The following is a 17,014-nucleotide window of genomic DNA, read 5'->3' on the forward strand; positions in this document are numbered from 1 at the left end:
AAAGTGCTTCAAGATTGTGACCATATAATTAGATTATCAACTCCCAGTTGGGACCTGGAGATCTCCAAAATTACAACTATCTCTCAACGACAGTCCCCCCCCCCCTCCTCCGGAGAAAATGGCTGCTTTAGAGTGCGGGCTCTATGGCATTATTCACTGCTGAGAACCCTCCCTTCCCCAAGTTCCGCTCCCAAATTTCTAGTAATTCCCCAACCAGAAGCTGGTAACCCTAGACTGTGATACTTAGGCTAAAGCGGCTCGTGGAGTAAAAAAGTTTTATTTTTACTTAGTCAAAAATAATATTTATAAAGATGGCAGCACTTCAACACTAGAAGGGCCGTCCGGGGAGGGGTGAAACTACGGTCTTATAAGACGAGCCATTGCAAGCCAGAGGGGAAAAAATTAATTATTAATTATAGATATTCTTGATAAGGATAACACAGCTGACTTCACACCTGCAAACTTCACTGACTCTTTTAAACACGAAAATTATACAGAGGCCGGAACTTCTGAGACTATCACAACTTTCCCCACATGCTACCCGCGGCTTCATCAGGCAATTGAATGAGCACCTAAACCTACAAACGCTAACTCCGCCTTCCGAAGGGGCCGAAGGACCTCTTTACATAATAGACAACAATAGTAGCCTATGAAATCTTTTGTACCGAGCCTTCTCGCCCAGTAGTCAACGAGAAGGCGGGTTTTCCGGCGTCGGTTGCTAAGACAAGCACGTTTCTCTCCTTAACAACCACTGGGAGGCTGGCGTCTGAGGTCGAGGTGATGCAGGTGAGAGCGAAAGAGCATGGGTTTTTTTGGTTACCGCGCGTGAGCAAAACAGCGTCCTGATACTTTCTCAAGCCCACTGGAGTAGAGCCTTGAGGGCTCCCACTGGCCGGAGACCCCTCAATGCACTTCCTTGCCCCCACTGAGGGGCCAGCACTTTTGACGCCCTTTTTCCTTGGTGCTTCTGGTCCCTTCACTCATTTGCGTGCAGCAGCCTTGGAGGACGGTCGGGCTGGGTATCGTCAGCCCACACCACAGTCCGTTCCCGTCACACAGTGTTGTTGACCCGGCGATCGTCGCTCCTGAAAAGCCTCTTTCGCTGAAGGGGCCCAGGGCCGATCCTACGGTTACTGCTATGATCCAGGTCAACTCTCGTCTGTGCTTTGACCTCGTTAGGTGGTCTTAAACGCGCGCTTGCTCGCTCTCCTCTCTCTCACATACCCTGCTTGATGATGCGACATGGAGTTGCTATTGCAGCAAGAATGTGCGTCTGACGTTCTTTGACAATAAAAATACTTTAGGAATGCTGAATGTAAGTCAGAGTGAAGCAGCTTGGCAGACAGAGCAGACTGTCAATTATTTAGTTCGTTGTGCTCTTATTACCGAAGGGAAGGAGCTTCATCTGGATTTTCTACCTCAGAATATGTCCAAATATGCTGGGGAAGCCTTCATTAAGAACTGGTTTTGCATCAGAAATTGTTGCCAATGTTAATGTTGTCCTTAGAGTCTTGAGCATGTGCAGATTTACTTACCAGTAGGTAGCCAATTCTCAAGCAGCTGGGATCAGGGCAAGGATTTCCTGGTTAGCAGATGTCATTATTCAGGAATGAAACTGGGAATTCTTATTTTCACATATTTGAGGGGTTTCTGGATCATGGCTTGAGTAAAGCAAATGGAATCTGCTGAAAGTTTTTCATAGATAACAATTCTAGGATAGAATGGTGTTTCAGAATTAGCAAGTCAATGAATTGTTTGACATTGCTTCACCAGTATAAGAATTGCAGCTCCTGAATCATGTACCTGATGCCATGTAATAGTTGATTGACTGTGTAACCTGTGGTAGCTGTAGCTACATGGGGGCTGGGAAGCCTGTATACCCAGCATTTCCCAGGATGTAATGGTGAACAAACCACATAATTGGAGGTTCTATGCAATTGCCTTCTAATGTAATTATAAGTACAAGATGACTATTTTCTGGTTCTGACAGTTCAATCCTAGACAGAGTTACACCCTTCTAAGTCTTATGAAGTCAGTGGATTCAGAAATATGTCACTCTGTTTAGGATTGCACTGTGGATATCATAAACTGAGAAGGACATGCCTCCCCTTTTCTCAGTTATGATCAGGTATCAACTGTGTTTACGTCAACAGCATGCTAACTATATTTTCCCCATGAAAATTAGTATTTCAGTCCTAAAACAATTAGTTTCCCTTTGTTTTGTTCAGATTTTGTACCTCTTCCATGGCATAACTTCTGTCTAAGTGCCATGGGAACCCAATATATCTGTTGCTAAGGTCAGTAGTTACAGCATTTGGAATATCCATCCACCTAGAATACTATGACCCTAGAACTGTGGTCTTCAGCCTGTGAGTTTGTGGACTCCCACCTCCCATCCTAATAGGCCAATTCCATACTAGACCTTTAATCTTGGTTCAGCTCTGTTCCCAAACTGACATTCTACACTTGAATCATGGAATCATAGAAACCAACTCTATGAGATTATGACTCTCGTGTACAAAATCAGTTTGGGAACAGGGCTGAACCAGGATTAAAGGTCTAGTGCAGAATTGGCCATAGAGTTAACACACTATTTTTACTTCTTTTTGGAGGAATCTGTTCTTAGTGCATGTGTTTGGAGAGTTGGGCCACCAGCCTTTCTTTGTATGCTGCTGAGAGGAGCAGCAGGACAGTGAGATGTGTTTATTCAGCAGTGAAAGGATTCTTCCATGATTATACTCTTGACTTGTTCCCCACTGCAGTACACCACCTGGTACTCTCGTCTGCTTCCTATACACTGCAGTCTTGGTCAGCCCCCATGATTCCGGCCTTGACACCAATTAGGCAATTGGTAACTCTCTGCCATGTGCTTGCAGCTCACAGGACTGCATGGTGCTGCTTGGGGGTTAAAGATGGGACCAAGGTCTGAAAAGGTCTTAGAAGACCTAAAGACAATTGATAGAATAGGAGCAATAACATTTTCAGTGAAAACCTCACAGTGAAATGGCCCTGACCTGGATAACCCAGGCAAGCCCAATCTTGTCAAATCCTGAAAAGCTAAGCAGGGTCGACTGTGGTTAGTACTTGGATGGGAAACTGTCCTTGAAATACCCAGTCAAGAGGACGGGGCAGGCTCTATTCAGCCACCTCTCTGAATATCCTCCAGGCCTCCAATAGGGGTCAGTCACCAGAGGTTGACATGACTTCCAGGTGCAAATGTGCTCACACACACAAAAGTGTACAAGATTTTAAAACTTCACAATAAAAGGAAAATGGATGATTCATAGTTGGAGTCTTATTTTCTGGGCAAAAAAGTACATGAAATACAAAGTTATAAAACTAAAGATAACACTTGAATATGAAATTATAGAAGAGAAGCATATACAAAAATCTGTACTTGAGTGAAGGATGTCTACAATGCGCAAGGCTTTTTTTGTAGCAGGAAGTCCTTTGCATATTAGGCTACACCCCTCCTGATGTAGCCAATCCTGCAAGCTCTTGGAGGACTGACTACATCGGGGGAGGGTGTAGCTTAATATGCAAAGGAGTTTCTGCTACAAAAAAAGCCTTGAAATGTGTATTTAAAAGATCTCTCAAAGGTATTAACATGAAAACAAATATTTTTTGCTTGCAAATTCTTAGCATTGCTGATTCTTAGTTCAGGCATGTATTCAGAAAACACTGGGTTAGTAGAAGCCAACTTCCAGTCTCTCAGGGCTCTGAGACAACATAAAGATGCTGTGCAGTCGCATTGTTCAGTGGATGGGTGGGCCAGTTGCCTGTAACGGTTAAAGGCCATGGACTCCTACCGGAAGGAAAATTAGCAGCTGTACATGCTTCCTGTCACACTCATTGTGCAAAATCTTATTTCACAAATCAGAGTAGCTGCAGCATGTTTTTAAAATACTGCTGATGAGGATGACATGAAGTGCTGTTTTAGGTAGACAAGCTTGAGAAATTTTTTTGAGCATCAAATTGAGTGCTCTTGTCTGCATCACCTACAAAAAGGCTGGTTGGGAATGAGAACTAAAAGTAGCAGAGCTCATGAAAAATGTAGCAGGCAGACCCAAGCTACCTCACAAACCACTCTTTCTGAAATGCAAACAAAGATTTCCAGTACATCCATTTGCAGTTCTAATATGTTGGCATTGTTACTAATGGAAGCATAAACAAATAGGAAGCTCATCCACACGCAATGTTGAGGCTACTTAATAGCAGTGCTTCTTGTTTACCAGTCTGTAAGATTACTGTAGAAGACACCTAATTTTTGTTTTCTGTAAGAGAACATTAAGATTTAATGTTTAAAATGGTTTTATCTCCTCCTACTTTTATGGCTTACTCTTCATGTTTGTGACAAATGTTTAAACTTTCCCAAAGACATGATTGGTGAAGCAGAAACCACCGCCCTAACTAGGCTGAACTTTGTGGTTTGTAGACTGCACAAAGCTTAATTAATCAAACGTTTTTATTTAAAAATTCTGAATAGCCAGGTTCACTGTGGGAGTTTCATTTGGTGTAGTTGTATGGATTTGCAGTATGAAGAAGTGGAATGATTTTCAGTGTTTTATCTCAGCAGTTTATGCATTTAGATATTAAAATTTGGAATGCGACACTGCAAGATATCTTGATGGGTAGCTGCTTTGAACGCATCAGTAGTCATCATAAGGCTGCGGCTTTATGCTAAATCTTTTTTAAACCACTGAATATATTTGCAGAGGAGTAAAGCACTGAGTCCAAATGTGTTAAGCAATTCAGATTGTTAGTAAGATCTCTTAATTTCTTGGCTTGGATGATAATTTTTAAGTAGCATTCAAAACCTGCATGTTCTGCTTTCAGGGTTTTTCAGATATTCCAAAATAGGTTCAACTTCATGACAGGTCTAACCAAGTCATGTGTCCTCAGACCAGTCACTGAGTAGATAAAAGGGAATACATGGAATGCTGAAGTCCTACCTTTTACTGGGGGGAAACCTTCAGGACTGAGATGATAATGTCTGCCTACTGCTTATGATAGGAGCCCCGTGGCGCAGAATGGTAAGCGGCAGTACTGCAGTCCTAAGCTTTGCTCACGACCTGAGTTTGATCCCGGTGGAAGCTGGGTTCAGGTAGTCGGCTCTAGGTCGACTCAGCCTTCCATCCTTCTGAGGTCGGTAAAATGAGTACCCAGCTTGCTGGGGGAAAAGTGTAGATGACTGGGGAAGGTAATGGCAAACCACCCCATAAAAAGTCTGCCGCAAAAACATTGTGAAAGCAACATCACCCCAGAGTCGGAAACAACTGGTGCTTGCACAGCGGACTACCTTTACCTTTTTACTGCTTATGATGGGAACCAATTAATATCTTAAGCCAGAGCGACTAGCAAGAGGAAGTATTTGTGAAAAGGCAACAAAGGAAGTCCTTCCTAAAGATGGGGTTTCTCTTTATTGTGTTAATGAAGGTTTGATTTGAATTAAAAGTTCTAAGCATTCAGCAGCTTCTAAGCATTTAGCAGCCAGGGAAAATACAGTCTCTTTGGTTATACCTACCTGCGGTAATCTGATCAGTTCCTTTCAAAGTGCTACAGTATTTGAAGGGGGACTATTTATTAGGCAGGGTGAAGCAACAGAAGAGCCAGCTGTTGAATGGGTGACAGAGAGGAACACATACGGCTGATCAAGTCATGAGTGTTGGCTCCTAACATGGAGCTTGGACATTTGAAAATGGCAGTATGTATGGCAGGTAGATCAGGATCATAATAGTTACTGCAGTTTGAGTCCTCATTTTTGTTACTGATTACTATGTTAATAAGAGACATGATTTTAATATTACTATGTTAATAAGAGACATGGTTGTAATTCAAAATGTAATAAAATCGCAGGCACATAAGTGACTGACTCTTAGGGAAGGGAAAAGCTGTATGTAGTCAGATGTATAGGTTGGACTTCAGAAAGGCAAACTTAGACAAACTTAGAACTATGCTGGGTAAAATCCCATGGTCACAAATACTTAAGGAGAAGGGGGTTCAAGAGGGGTGAGAGTTTCTTAAAAGCAAAATATTGAAAGCACAATATCAAACAATTCTTATAAGAAAAAAATGGGAGAAGCCTAAAGAAGCCAAGGTGGCTCCATAAACAGCTCTCTAAAGACTTGAGAAATAAAAAAGGCTCATTTAGGAAATGAAAGGACGGCCTTATAACCGAGGATGAATATAAACAAATCACCAGTACTTGTAGAGAAAGAGTTAGAAAGCTAAAACTCAGTATGAGCTTAGCCTAGCCAAGGATGCTAAAAACAACAAAAAAGAATTCTTTTCTGACCAAGGACATGGTAGGCCCATTGTGAGGGCAGGAAAGTGAAATTGTAACAGGTGATGAAGAGAGGGCAGAATCACTCAATACTTTTCCTCAGTCTTCTCTTCTGAGGGAAACAGTGCTCAACATAGCAAAAACAGAACATATAATGAGGGTGTGGAGTTCCAACCTAGGATAAGCATAGGGGATAGTACATAAACATCTAGTTTATTTAAATGAAACCAAGTCCTCAGGGCCAAATGAACTGCATCCAAGAGTACTAAAAGATCTTGTAGATGTAATTTCTGAGCCTCTGGCCATTATTTTTGAGAATTCTTGGAGACCAGGTGAGGTGCCAGGAGATTGGAGGCAGGCAAATGTCCTCATCTTCAAGAAGGGGGGAAAGGAGGATCCGGGTAACTACCAACCTGTCAACTTGACGTCTATACCTGGAAAAGTTTTAGAACAAATAATCAAACAGTCAGTCCTTGAACATTTAGAAAGGATGGCTGTGATTATTAAGACCATCATGGCTTTCTCAAGAACAAGTCATGTCAGACTAACCTGATCTCTTTTTTTGAGAAAGTGACTACCTTGCTGGATCAGGGGAATGCTGTAGAGATAGTTTATCTTGATTTCAGTAAGGCTTTTGATAAGGTTCCACACACTATCCTTATTGACAAGTTGGTAAAATGTGGTTTGAATCCTGTTACCGTTAGGTAGATCTGTAACTGTTTGACAGATCGCACTCAAAGAGTCCTTGTGAATGGTTCCTCGTCTTCTTGGAGAGGAGTGACAAGTGGAATGCCTCAAGGATCTGTCCTGGGACCTGTTTTGATCAACATCTTTATAAATGATTTAGCTGAATGAATAGAGGGAATGCTTATTAAATTTGCAGATGATACTAAATTGAGAGGGGTTGCAAATATAGTAGAAGACAGAAACAGGATCCAGGATGATCCTGACAGACTGAAAAACTGGGCTGAAACCAATAAAATGAATTTTAACAGGGATAAATGTAAAGTTCTGCATTTAGGTAGGAAAAATCCCATGCATAGTTATGGGATGGGGGAGACTTGCCTTAGCAGTAGTATGTGTGAAAAGGATCTAGGGGTCTTAGTGGACCATATGCTGAACATGAGTCAACAGTGTGATGCGGTGGCTAAAAAGGCAAATGCAATATTGGGCTGTATTAACAGAAGTATAGTGTCCAGATCACGTGAAGTGATGGTATCGTGTTACACTGCTCTGGAAAGACCTCACCTGGAGTATTGTGTCCAGTTTTGGGCACCACATTTTAAGAAGGATATAGACAAGCTGGAATGGGTCCAGTGGAGGGCAACAAAGATGGTGAGGGGTCTGGAGACCCAGTTCTATGAAGAAAGAGCTGGGCATGTGTAGCCTGTAGAGGAGAAGACTGAGAGGTGATATGATCACCATCTTCAAATACTTGAAGGGCTGTCATATAGAGGATGGTGTGGAATTGTTTTCTGTGGCCCCAGAAGGAAGAACCAGAACCAGTAGGTTGAAATTAAATCAAAAGAATTTCTGACTCAACATTAGGAAGAACTTCCTGACTGTTAGAGTGGTTCCTCAGTGGAACAGGCTTCCTCAGGAGATGGTGGGTTCTCCTTCTTTGGAGATTTTTAAACAGAGGTTGGATGGGTATCTGACAGCTATGTGGATCCTGTGAATTGGGGGGGGGGGGGGGGCGGTATTTATGAATTTCCTGCATTGTGCAGGGAGTTGGACTAGATGACCTTGGAGGTCCCTTCCAACTTTATGATTCTATGCTTAACCTTTTGAACTATTTCAACTATGCAAAATCTTTAGCATTTTGCTTTGCAGATCATTGAGTGTCTTTCTTTTTGTTCTTTGTTTATTCCTTAAAGCAGCAGAATGCCCTACTTATGCAAAGCTATTTGGCCTGAATTCTAACCATTCCTAGCCTGCTTCTGACTGGCTTCCTGCAGGCTGCTCAGCCCCCTCCCAGGGTCACAGTGGACCAGCAATGGCAGACACCGGGGAGGGGAAAAAAGAGGATGCAGACTACAAGAGACTTCACATGTTCCCACTTATCAGGGTAAGAATGAGAACAAAGAGGTATGATATGTTCTTGGCTCAGGTCAGAGAACTCTATTTCATTCTTTTTTAATTGGCCCCTTAATTCAGATAGGAGAGTCACATCCTGAGGTCATCCTAGTGACTATAGATTTTTGATATAGTGCTGAAAATATAACTTATAAAGCACATGCAGCAATCTTTATCAAAACAGACAAAAGAGAGCTATTGCTTTTGCCATCTTTTTTCAAGGCTGCTTTACACTAGCATGTGTAATGTAATGGAGATATGGGAATCTTGGTGGCCAGGACATATTGCAGTTTAACATTTTCTGAATGATTTCTCCCATTGATGCCATCATGTGCATCCCATAATATGTTGCTTTAATCTGATTTCCATGACCTGGATACTAAATGCCATGTCTTGGAAAAATGGAACTGTGAAGCAGCCCTCTGCCTAACTATTTATTTGGTTTAATCTATATTCTGCCCTTCCAGTGAAAGTGCTCAGGGCGGGTTACAGCATTAGTTTCAACAATAAATCAAGCATTAAAAACTTTAACCCCTAGCACGATGGCATTCAGCTATTTAAACTATTTCCATGGTTTCCCAATAATATTCAATTAAAGAATAAGATGGTCAATGCTCTACTCTCAGCAGTAGTAACAAGTCCATATAGAAAATGATAAGAGGTTGTAACAGGAGGAGCCAGATGATACTTGACATCTGCTGCTTCACCCAAAAGCCTGGTGGAATAGCTCCATCTTGCAGACACTGACTGTAAGAGGTCCTGCAGGGCCCTGATCTCTAGTGGGAGTAAGATATGAGTTACATCCAAGAAAATGCAAGTGGAGTGCTGCTCACAGAATGGATCTGTTTCACCTTCTGCATCATCCATTGTAGTTCTGATGGCAGCTTAGGACTAGTACGGGCTATAGTGTTGAGTGTTGCAGCTTCAGTGAGAAATCTGTAATGGATCTTTCCTTGTGGAAATAGATGTACCTGCTTCCTTGCCAAATATAAGTGTGTAAAGGCTTGCACCTTAGAATCTATCCTTGGAGTAAGGTACAAAATAAGAGCAGCAAGTATGACCAAAAGGGAAAAAAGTAGCTGGCATAAGCAGCAAGAGTGCATGCATAGTGGCTGGGAAGAGAAGTGAGCAGTTGAACACAAGTGTCTAATTATGAGAGAAGCAACAAGAGAAACTGAAGGAATATTTCAAGCATGGAGATAAAGAACAGACTGGCTTTGCTGAACTGCCAAAGTCAAGAAAACTTGGGGAAATTTGTATTGGTTCATTCCCATGGAGGATTTATGCAGATAGAACTAATTTCCATCTACAAAGGGTGAATTCTTCATCTCCCCATTTCTGCTGCAGTCTCAAATGCCCCCTGAAATTCTGCTCCTAGGGGAAGACACACATCCCTGGAGTAATTTGACAAGGTAGTGTAAGGTCTGCTATTGGGGAGGTGCAGTTGTTGAAAATTGCCACCTCTTTCATGTATGGAAATCCTCTGTGGACTCTAACCTTAGGACTAGTAGGTATTTACTGGGACATTTAATTGCATGTAATGGAGAAAGAAAGGATGATCTGAAGCCATTTGGCATCCTCCAAAGGCAGAATGATCATCATTAATTCTAATCAAGGTCCTGGCATTTGAACATCTCCAGGGGTTTTGCCTCTTCCTTTTCTGTGTCTGTGAGTCTGCTGGCATGGTGCCCTTTTTTCCAGGAACAGCATTTAGTATTAGTCATATGGAGAAAGGAATCAGTGATGCCTGTTTGTCTTTTTTTTTTAGGCCCAGTTGTCTCTTTATTTAAGCAGTAATAGCTGGTATTACCAAAATCTGATGAAGGGTGGAGGCTCAGCCCTGTACCATGCACGCCAAACTGAGTGGTGTGTACATGCTGGTCCTGTGGAAAATTACTTTTGGCACCACACTAGCAGGCCAAATACTGTAGTATTTATTTATTTTAAACATTCCTAACTTGCATTTCTGAGTGCTCAGCTTAAAATGTTCTTTAAAAAAATAATCATAAAAACAATGTGCAAATAATTAAAATCCATAATTATAGCAGCACGGAGCAAAACTATCAGCAGTATATTGTAATAAACCAGAATTCCTAGAGAGCCTGCTGTCTGTCTAACTGAGGTCCTCACAAAAATGGGCCTAGTGTAAGTGTCTTACAGCCCAATCCAGACATAAGTGGTGGCTGGCCGCGGTGTAGCTACTGTGCCGCTAGTAGACTTCCTGAGGACTTTGGCACGCTGGGGCATGGGGAGGGGAGAGGTGTAGCTTGCCGTGAGGGAGACGGTCACCATGGCAATGCCACTGGCATAGGCACGAGGGAGGCGGAGGCAGCCAGCAAGGAGGCCCAGCCCACCCCCAATTGGCCAGTCCTGGCGCATGCGCCGTGGCTCATGACAGTCAAGGATGGGGAGAGGTGGCCCCAGAGAGGCTGATAGCCATCCCCAACCTGCTCCCAAACAGAGAATGGAGCCAATGATGGGCAGACCATCACAGGCAAAGGAGAGATGTTCCAACAACACGGGGAGGGAACAGGAGTGAGGCTGGGCATGCGCGCATGAGAAGCCTGGCTTGGTGGCGAGGCGGGGGTGGGGGCGAGACAGAGCCGCATGGGACCACGGAGAAGCCGTCAATCCCCTCCCGCTGTCAGAGACTCTGCCAATGGCAGGCAGACAAGCAAGAAGTACCAAGTGCAGGAGTTCGCTGTCATAGACAGCGGCTGGAATGTGTGTCTGGAAGTGAGCAGCCCAGCAGCAGACATGCCCCCCCCCACCCAGAGACCCCCTGTGTTGCCCTGATGCCCCCTGCCATGTGTACGGAACACCTCCCCTAGGGGCTGTGGAACTCAGAGTGCAAGTGCATCAGCCACAGAACTCTTAGTCCACTTCATCAGCCCCCCCCCTAGTGCTCTGTGCACAACAGCCCTGTGGGGTCGGGTAGGCTGTCAGCCCGGGCAGGCTGGGGGGCGGCACTCCCCTCCCCTGTCCAGCCATGCGGGGTGGCTCATAGACCGTTCTCCCCCCCAAAAAAACCAAATCTGCCCACCTTCCCAGGCATTCCCTCGGAGAGGCCACTGACGTGGGGGGGGGGGGGGGTCCCAGGGAACGTGCAGCAGATGCAAAGCAAGAGAGACAACAGAGGGCACAGCTCAGACTTTATTTTTCCAGAACAGAGTGCAACAATCTCCCTGGCACACACTGGGCAGTCTCGCCGTGGGTGGGATTCCATTCCAAGTGGTGGGCAGAAACAGCTGAGGGAGTGGGGGGTGGTGAAGCGACACATGCAGAAGCCTCTGTGTTGGAGTCCCACCTGCAAAATGGAGATAGAGATCAAGAGCACCTGCAGGGGCGGCGGCTGGAAGAGCAGGCTCTGTTTCAGCCGGGCACTCTCTTAAAGGGACAGTCTCTGACCCACCTCCCCGCAACGGGGCAGCTGCCACACACACACACACACACCGTGCCCTTCCAGGGGTTGCGACCGTGGCAGAGGGCAGACCAAGGGAAGGGAGCAGATGGCAGCACAGGGGAGCAGGGTCAGCAAATGCCCACTGCCTGGTTCAAGTGCCAGAGACACTCGCACACCAAGCGGTCAAGAGCGAGGGAAGGGGAGGGGAGGAATAGTGGAACTTACCCAGCCCTGGGTGACAGTCCTTGCATGCAGAGCCTCCAAGAGCCCAGAACCTGTGGTTAGACCTGGAAACAAGAGCATTTAACTCCAGGGGAGAGACCTCTCTCTCCCCCTCGCAAGTCAAAGATATTGTCAAAGCAACCACGTGGTGCAAAACACGTCACCAGCGTGCCTGCCTGTCCCTCACTCATAAGTCTGTATGGCTGGGAACTCGCTGGCAGAGCTACCTACCACACGCTCCTCTCCCTAACAACTGAGTTGTGCGAGGCCAGAGCAGAAGTATTTCTAGGGGGAGGAGACCACGATTAGGTGCTGGGGAGGGGACTCGTCTCATCAGCCCAAGGCATGAGAGGATTGGCAAGGCAATCACGCCACTCCCTAAGAGGTTTGTGAGCTTCCGCAGCGGCGGAGGCAACCTTTGTTTTTGGTTTCAACGAGCGCCTACAGGACACGCTGCTATTTTTGCTGGCATAAAGTTGTGCCTCTCGGGGGGGGGGCGTGTCATGGGCCAAGCTCAGGAAGCTGCCTAAGCTTGGCCGCACCCCCAGCTCCACCCCCTCCTCTGACTGAATGCTGCGCTCCACCTCACTTCTGCCCACACTTAGGTGCAGCCCTCAGGCGCCGCTGCCCTCGGGTGGAGCGGCAATCGGGCGCCCCCCCACCTACGTAACTCCTCCCCCCACCCCCGCTGTGGCGGTGCCGGTCATAAATCGGTGCAAACCCTTCCTGCACCCACGTAGCAGCTCATCTGCTCCCAAAAGACTTTCCGCCCCCCCTCTGGATTGTGCTGTTAAACTCAACATAAATGAACTTCCTCAGGGAGGCTGTTTTAGCTTCCTGAAATGAAAGAATCTAGAGGGACTTCAGTTCTGCTCCAGTACTTTCTATTGTGGGATTATTTTCTGGGAGTCCCACTAATTGAGAACAACCATTTTTCATTCCTCTTCAAAAATACTCCCCCCCCCCCCCAAGTTCAGCCACTAGGTTTACCTTTAAACACTTTAAAAATATAGTAGGTGCTGTGTGTTACAATACAGAACAGCTGCAGGTGGAACAACACTAGAGTGGGAAGAAAAAAACAGGATTCCTGTGAACTCCCTTACTGTGTCTGTCTTGAAAAAAATCTCCCTCTTTGGGGCTGCTTCTGAGATTATTGGAGACATCACCCACCTTCCTTTGCTTAAACAGGCTTCTTAACAGTACAGAAACTTGCTAGTTCAGAAAATCTCCGGGAACTGTGCCAGACTTCTACTGTCTTCTCCTCCCTACTCATGCTTCTCTCCAAGCATGAGTGCAAGAGAAGGTGGTGTCAAGGTGTGACCACCTGATAGCAGATGGGGCTGTAAAAACGGCTGCCTTTCTTGTCAGTGATGTGATGCTCTTTTTTGTGTGTGTGTGTTTTCTACCAGCATTCAGACATGCCAGAGGAAATGCGAGTAGAGGCCATGGAGTTGTGTGTTACTGCTTGTGAGAAATATGCCACCAACAATGAGGTATTATAGCCAGCTTTGAAAAGGGTGTGTTTTTTACACCAAAATGTCTCTGGTTCTTTCTGACACAGCTGAAAGATAAGAGAGAAGACAAAGGTCATTGTGTTGTTCAAATGTACCCTCATATGATTCTTTTTAACAAATTATAATCATACTAGCTATGATTGTATCCTCGATCCCATTTCTTGCTTCTAATTACTAAACTTCTATAAAATGCTAGTTGGGCACAGAAGTGCTACAGCATTCCTGTGCCTGCTTTGGACAGAAGAATTTGTCAGTTTTCCGCTTTCTGGGGATTAGTGAAGTAGCAATATGAACTGCAGTCCTTAGTTTCAAGCTAGTCTTCCATTTTAGATAGATGTTCTCGCTTTTGCAAAAGGAACTGTTTGATCTCAGTTTTCCTTTTCCTTTCAAATGAAATGAGAACAGCAGATCCATAGCATTGAGACCAGCCAGATGATAACATCCTTTTATCTACTCCATTCACACATTTTGCAAACGGTAGACTTCCTTATTTTCCTGAAGAATATTCCATAATGGGAATGAAGTTGTCTCACTCAACTGGAGACTTGATGGTTTCTTTTTAAAAGGAGGGGAGAAGATGTTTTATGTCTTAAGAAGAATGCCATGCATACTAGGATAGATCAGGTGGCGCTGGGGAAAGCTGGTATCAAGTTGCACCTTCAACCTTCTGGGAATAATATATTAGAATTATTATGACTAGGAAGAAAATCTATGCATAAATATGCTTCTTTTATACTTTATTGGGCTTTCATACATTGGCAGCAGAAGTACTAGATTAATAAAGTAGAAAACAGACTGTTATTGCAAGTAACACATCTCATTGTATAACTCTTTTTGTTTGTTTGTTTGTGTTTCCCTTCTCGTTGAATTTTCATTCCCCCCCTCCCCCACCTTCAGAGTGCAGCCAAGATGATCAAGGAAACAATGGACAAGAAGTTTGGCTCCTCCTGGCACGTAGTGATTGGTGAAGGTTTTGGTTTTGAGATCACCCATGAGGTGAAGAACCTGCTGTACATGTTTTTTGGAGGCAGCCTGGCGGTTTGTGTTTGGAAGTGCTCTTGACATAACTCTGCCTATGTACAAGCCTGCCACCACTGGGAGATTTTTTCAGACTTTTGATTGGGTTTTTTTGTACAACAAGGGCAGCTTTATTTTTAATAATAAAATATTGGGCTTTTTTCTTATTTATATACCAGTTTTATGGAAAATCTTAGCGTGTGCGTGCGTGTAAATCTGTTGAGCTACCTAATCCAGCTCAAAGGGTTTCTGATTTTACCAATGTGGCTTTTTACTGAGATGATGCAAGAAGAATCAGGGAATGGTGATTTTTTTTGGGGGGGGGGGCGCACAGTTTATGAAGCCATACATCCCGGATGGGAGAAGAGAGAAGAGTCCTAACCTGCAACCGCCTTCTCCTTGTTGTCTTCCTGTTTTCTGGGAGAAGACCAGGGAGGGAAAAGGCAACTGGTTTCTGCCTGACCAGATGACAGCTGCCTGTTTTTGAAAAGCATGCAGTGCCAGCCTTCAAAACCTGACCCGGTGGATGGTTGCTAGGATAATTGCCCTTCCGCCTCCTCACCACACCTACAGAGCACTGATATAGTGTGTAAAGCGTATGGCACACAAATAGAGACTATTTTACATAGCATGCAGGGTGGGATGGGGGTGTCATGATGGCAATATGTTGTTATCTTGTTTAGAGACGGGTAGTGGGAAGCAGCTCCATCTGAGCTGCCAGTTTTTCAAACTTTAAAGTACGGTTGTACTTCCATTGTGTAGAGTTTAATAATGCTTTCACAAAGGTGTTGATTAATGGAATGACCACAATTGTATTTTGTATATGTCTTATTTGAATTCAGAGTGTGAAAGGGACTTCAATACTTTTTTACAATAATAAAGCTTTAAAATTCATAGGGCATGTTTGGGGACTTCACTTAGATGTGTCTGTATGGATGGAGAAGAGAGTTAGTTTTCCATACATGAGCCGGAGGGCCTGTTATGTTATGCTAAGTTATGAAGGATATCTTGGGGTCTCAGGGTTTGATGCTGTGGTTTTTTTATCCCTGTTTATGGACTTGTCTCCCCACTTTTCTCTTGAGTAATGGGGACTGCCAGAACTAGAGACAAGCTGTTGCACAGCTTAGCCTCTTACCCGAGCACAGTTTTCTGTGGGGAATTCTACCCCTCATACTCAAAGTGTGACTGTTTTGTTGGAGACCCAATAGAGTGTTTGCAATAATCTTGGAGATTGTTTGTCTGCTGGCGAGTAGGCGTGGTCATGATCACACAACAGAAGTTAGTAGATGGATATTTGTGCCTTGCACTTTCTGGCTTTTTCCTTCATATGACTTCACCTGGCATTCAGTTATCTACATGATAGAGCTCTTGTGCTGCAGCAGACAATTTCAAACGTGTGAAATTGCCTATTAACAAAACACAAAAGCAGCTCAATTCTGGCACATTCCTTCAGCATATCTGGGCAATTCAGCAAACATCAAACACTTTCCACCTCCTTCAAATTACTAATAGTGTCCACTGGATTCACACCCAGTTTTTGAGTGTTGCAGGGGAATCAAGGGATGCTGCAGACTGGCATTGTGGTATGTCCTCCATTTTGAAGGAGTATCTGAACAGTTTACACACATAAATGGCTTGAACACAGAAACATCATTGACGCAATGCCATTATAAGGAAATGTGGTGTCAAAACATCCTGAAAGGGGCAATTCAGTGATCACTTATTGTGGATTTATCTCATTAAATATTAGTGGTACTTATATCAGAGGGAAAAAAGTCAGCATTTCTTCACATGGGCACTTTCCTTTTTTACTATCCCGCATAATGGTTTTAACTCTGAATTACATTAACTAGCCATCTGACACTTTAAACAGATCACTTATTGATAGGGAGAGAGAATCCTCAGTGCTGTGATTCTAGTATAAGGCCTTGCAGAAGCCAAGTAAGTAATCTGGGAATGTGAATGTGGAACTTGCTTATGTGGAACCACTATGACATTCCAGAAATAAGGTAATATTCCTCGTATTTTTAAGCACTTTTGGTTATATGTTGGTCATGATAGCACATTCAAGGGTCAGAGTGACCCACAGAAACCAGATTACAAGCAAATGCTTATCTCAGCAAACAAACTCTTAGCCACTTTGCTTATCTATAATAAATATGCAGTTGTAATGTAACCACTGTTAAAGACTCTGTGACCTGCATTAAGTCAGCAGGGCCAACCTAATTTGGTGAGTCCTCAGCCCTTTCATCAGAATCCACTGCAGGAATATTAAAAGCTCTTTACACTCCAAGAGAAGTGGTCTCTGGAGTTGCCATTAGTGTCTTTCCTATTTCCTTTTAGGAATGCTTCTTGGCTTGTTTGTAGAAGCCCCCCCCCCCCCCGATGTATGCAACAGATATTTGAGAAATGTGATAGCGTCCTTTGATTGGGTCTCCATTGTTTCCAAGAAAGGCAGGCATATAAATATTTTAAATAGATAAAATAATAGTACTCATG

At 44.1% G+C, this 17,014-nt stretch overlaps 1 protein-coding gene across 2 annotated transcripts; it reads left to right on the forward strand.

Annotated features, from left to right (window-relative positions):
• The first annotated feature begins 661 nt into the window (after positions 1 to 661).
• Positions 662 to 15,409, forward strand: DNAL4 (dynein axonemal light chain 4). 2 transcript variants are annotated; one of them, XM_060245444.1, is made up of 4 exons: positions 662 to 786; positions 8,164 to 8,351; positions 13,394 to 13,477; positions 14,396 to 15,409. In XM_060245444.1, the coding sequence occupies exons 2-4, from the start codon at positions 8,280 to 8,282 to the stop codon at positions 14,558 to 14,560; spliced, it is 321 nt and encodes a 106-aa protein (XP_060101427.1). In that variant the 5' UTR covers positions 662 to 786; positions 8,164 to 8,279; the 3' UTR covers positions 14,561 to 15,409. The 2 variants fall into 2 exon arrangements, with proteins under 2 accessions (XP_060101427.1, XP_060101426.1); XM_060245443.1 differs by lacking the exon at positions 662 to 786 and adding an exon at positions 2,229 to 2,297.
• Positions 15,410 to 17,014: the final 1,605 nt, after the last annotated feature.

This window comes from Heteronotia binoei, chromosome 8, assembly GCF_032191835.1.
Source record: "Heteronotia binoei isolate CCM8104 ecotype False Entrance Well chromosome 8, APGP_CSIRO_Hbin_v1, whole genome shotgun sequence".
In the NCBI taxonomy this organism is placed as follows: domain Eukaryota; kingdom Metazoa; phylum Chordata; class Lepidosauria; order Squamata; family Gekkonidae; genus Heteronotia; species Heteronotia binoei.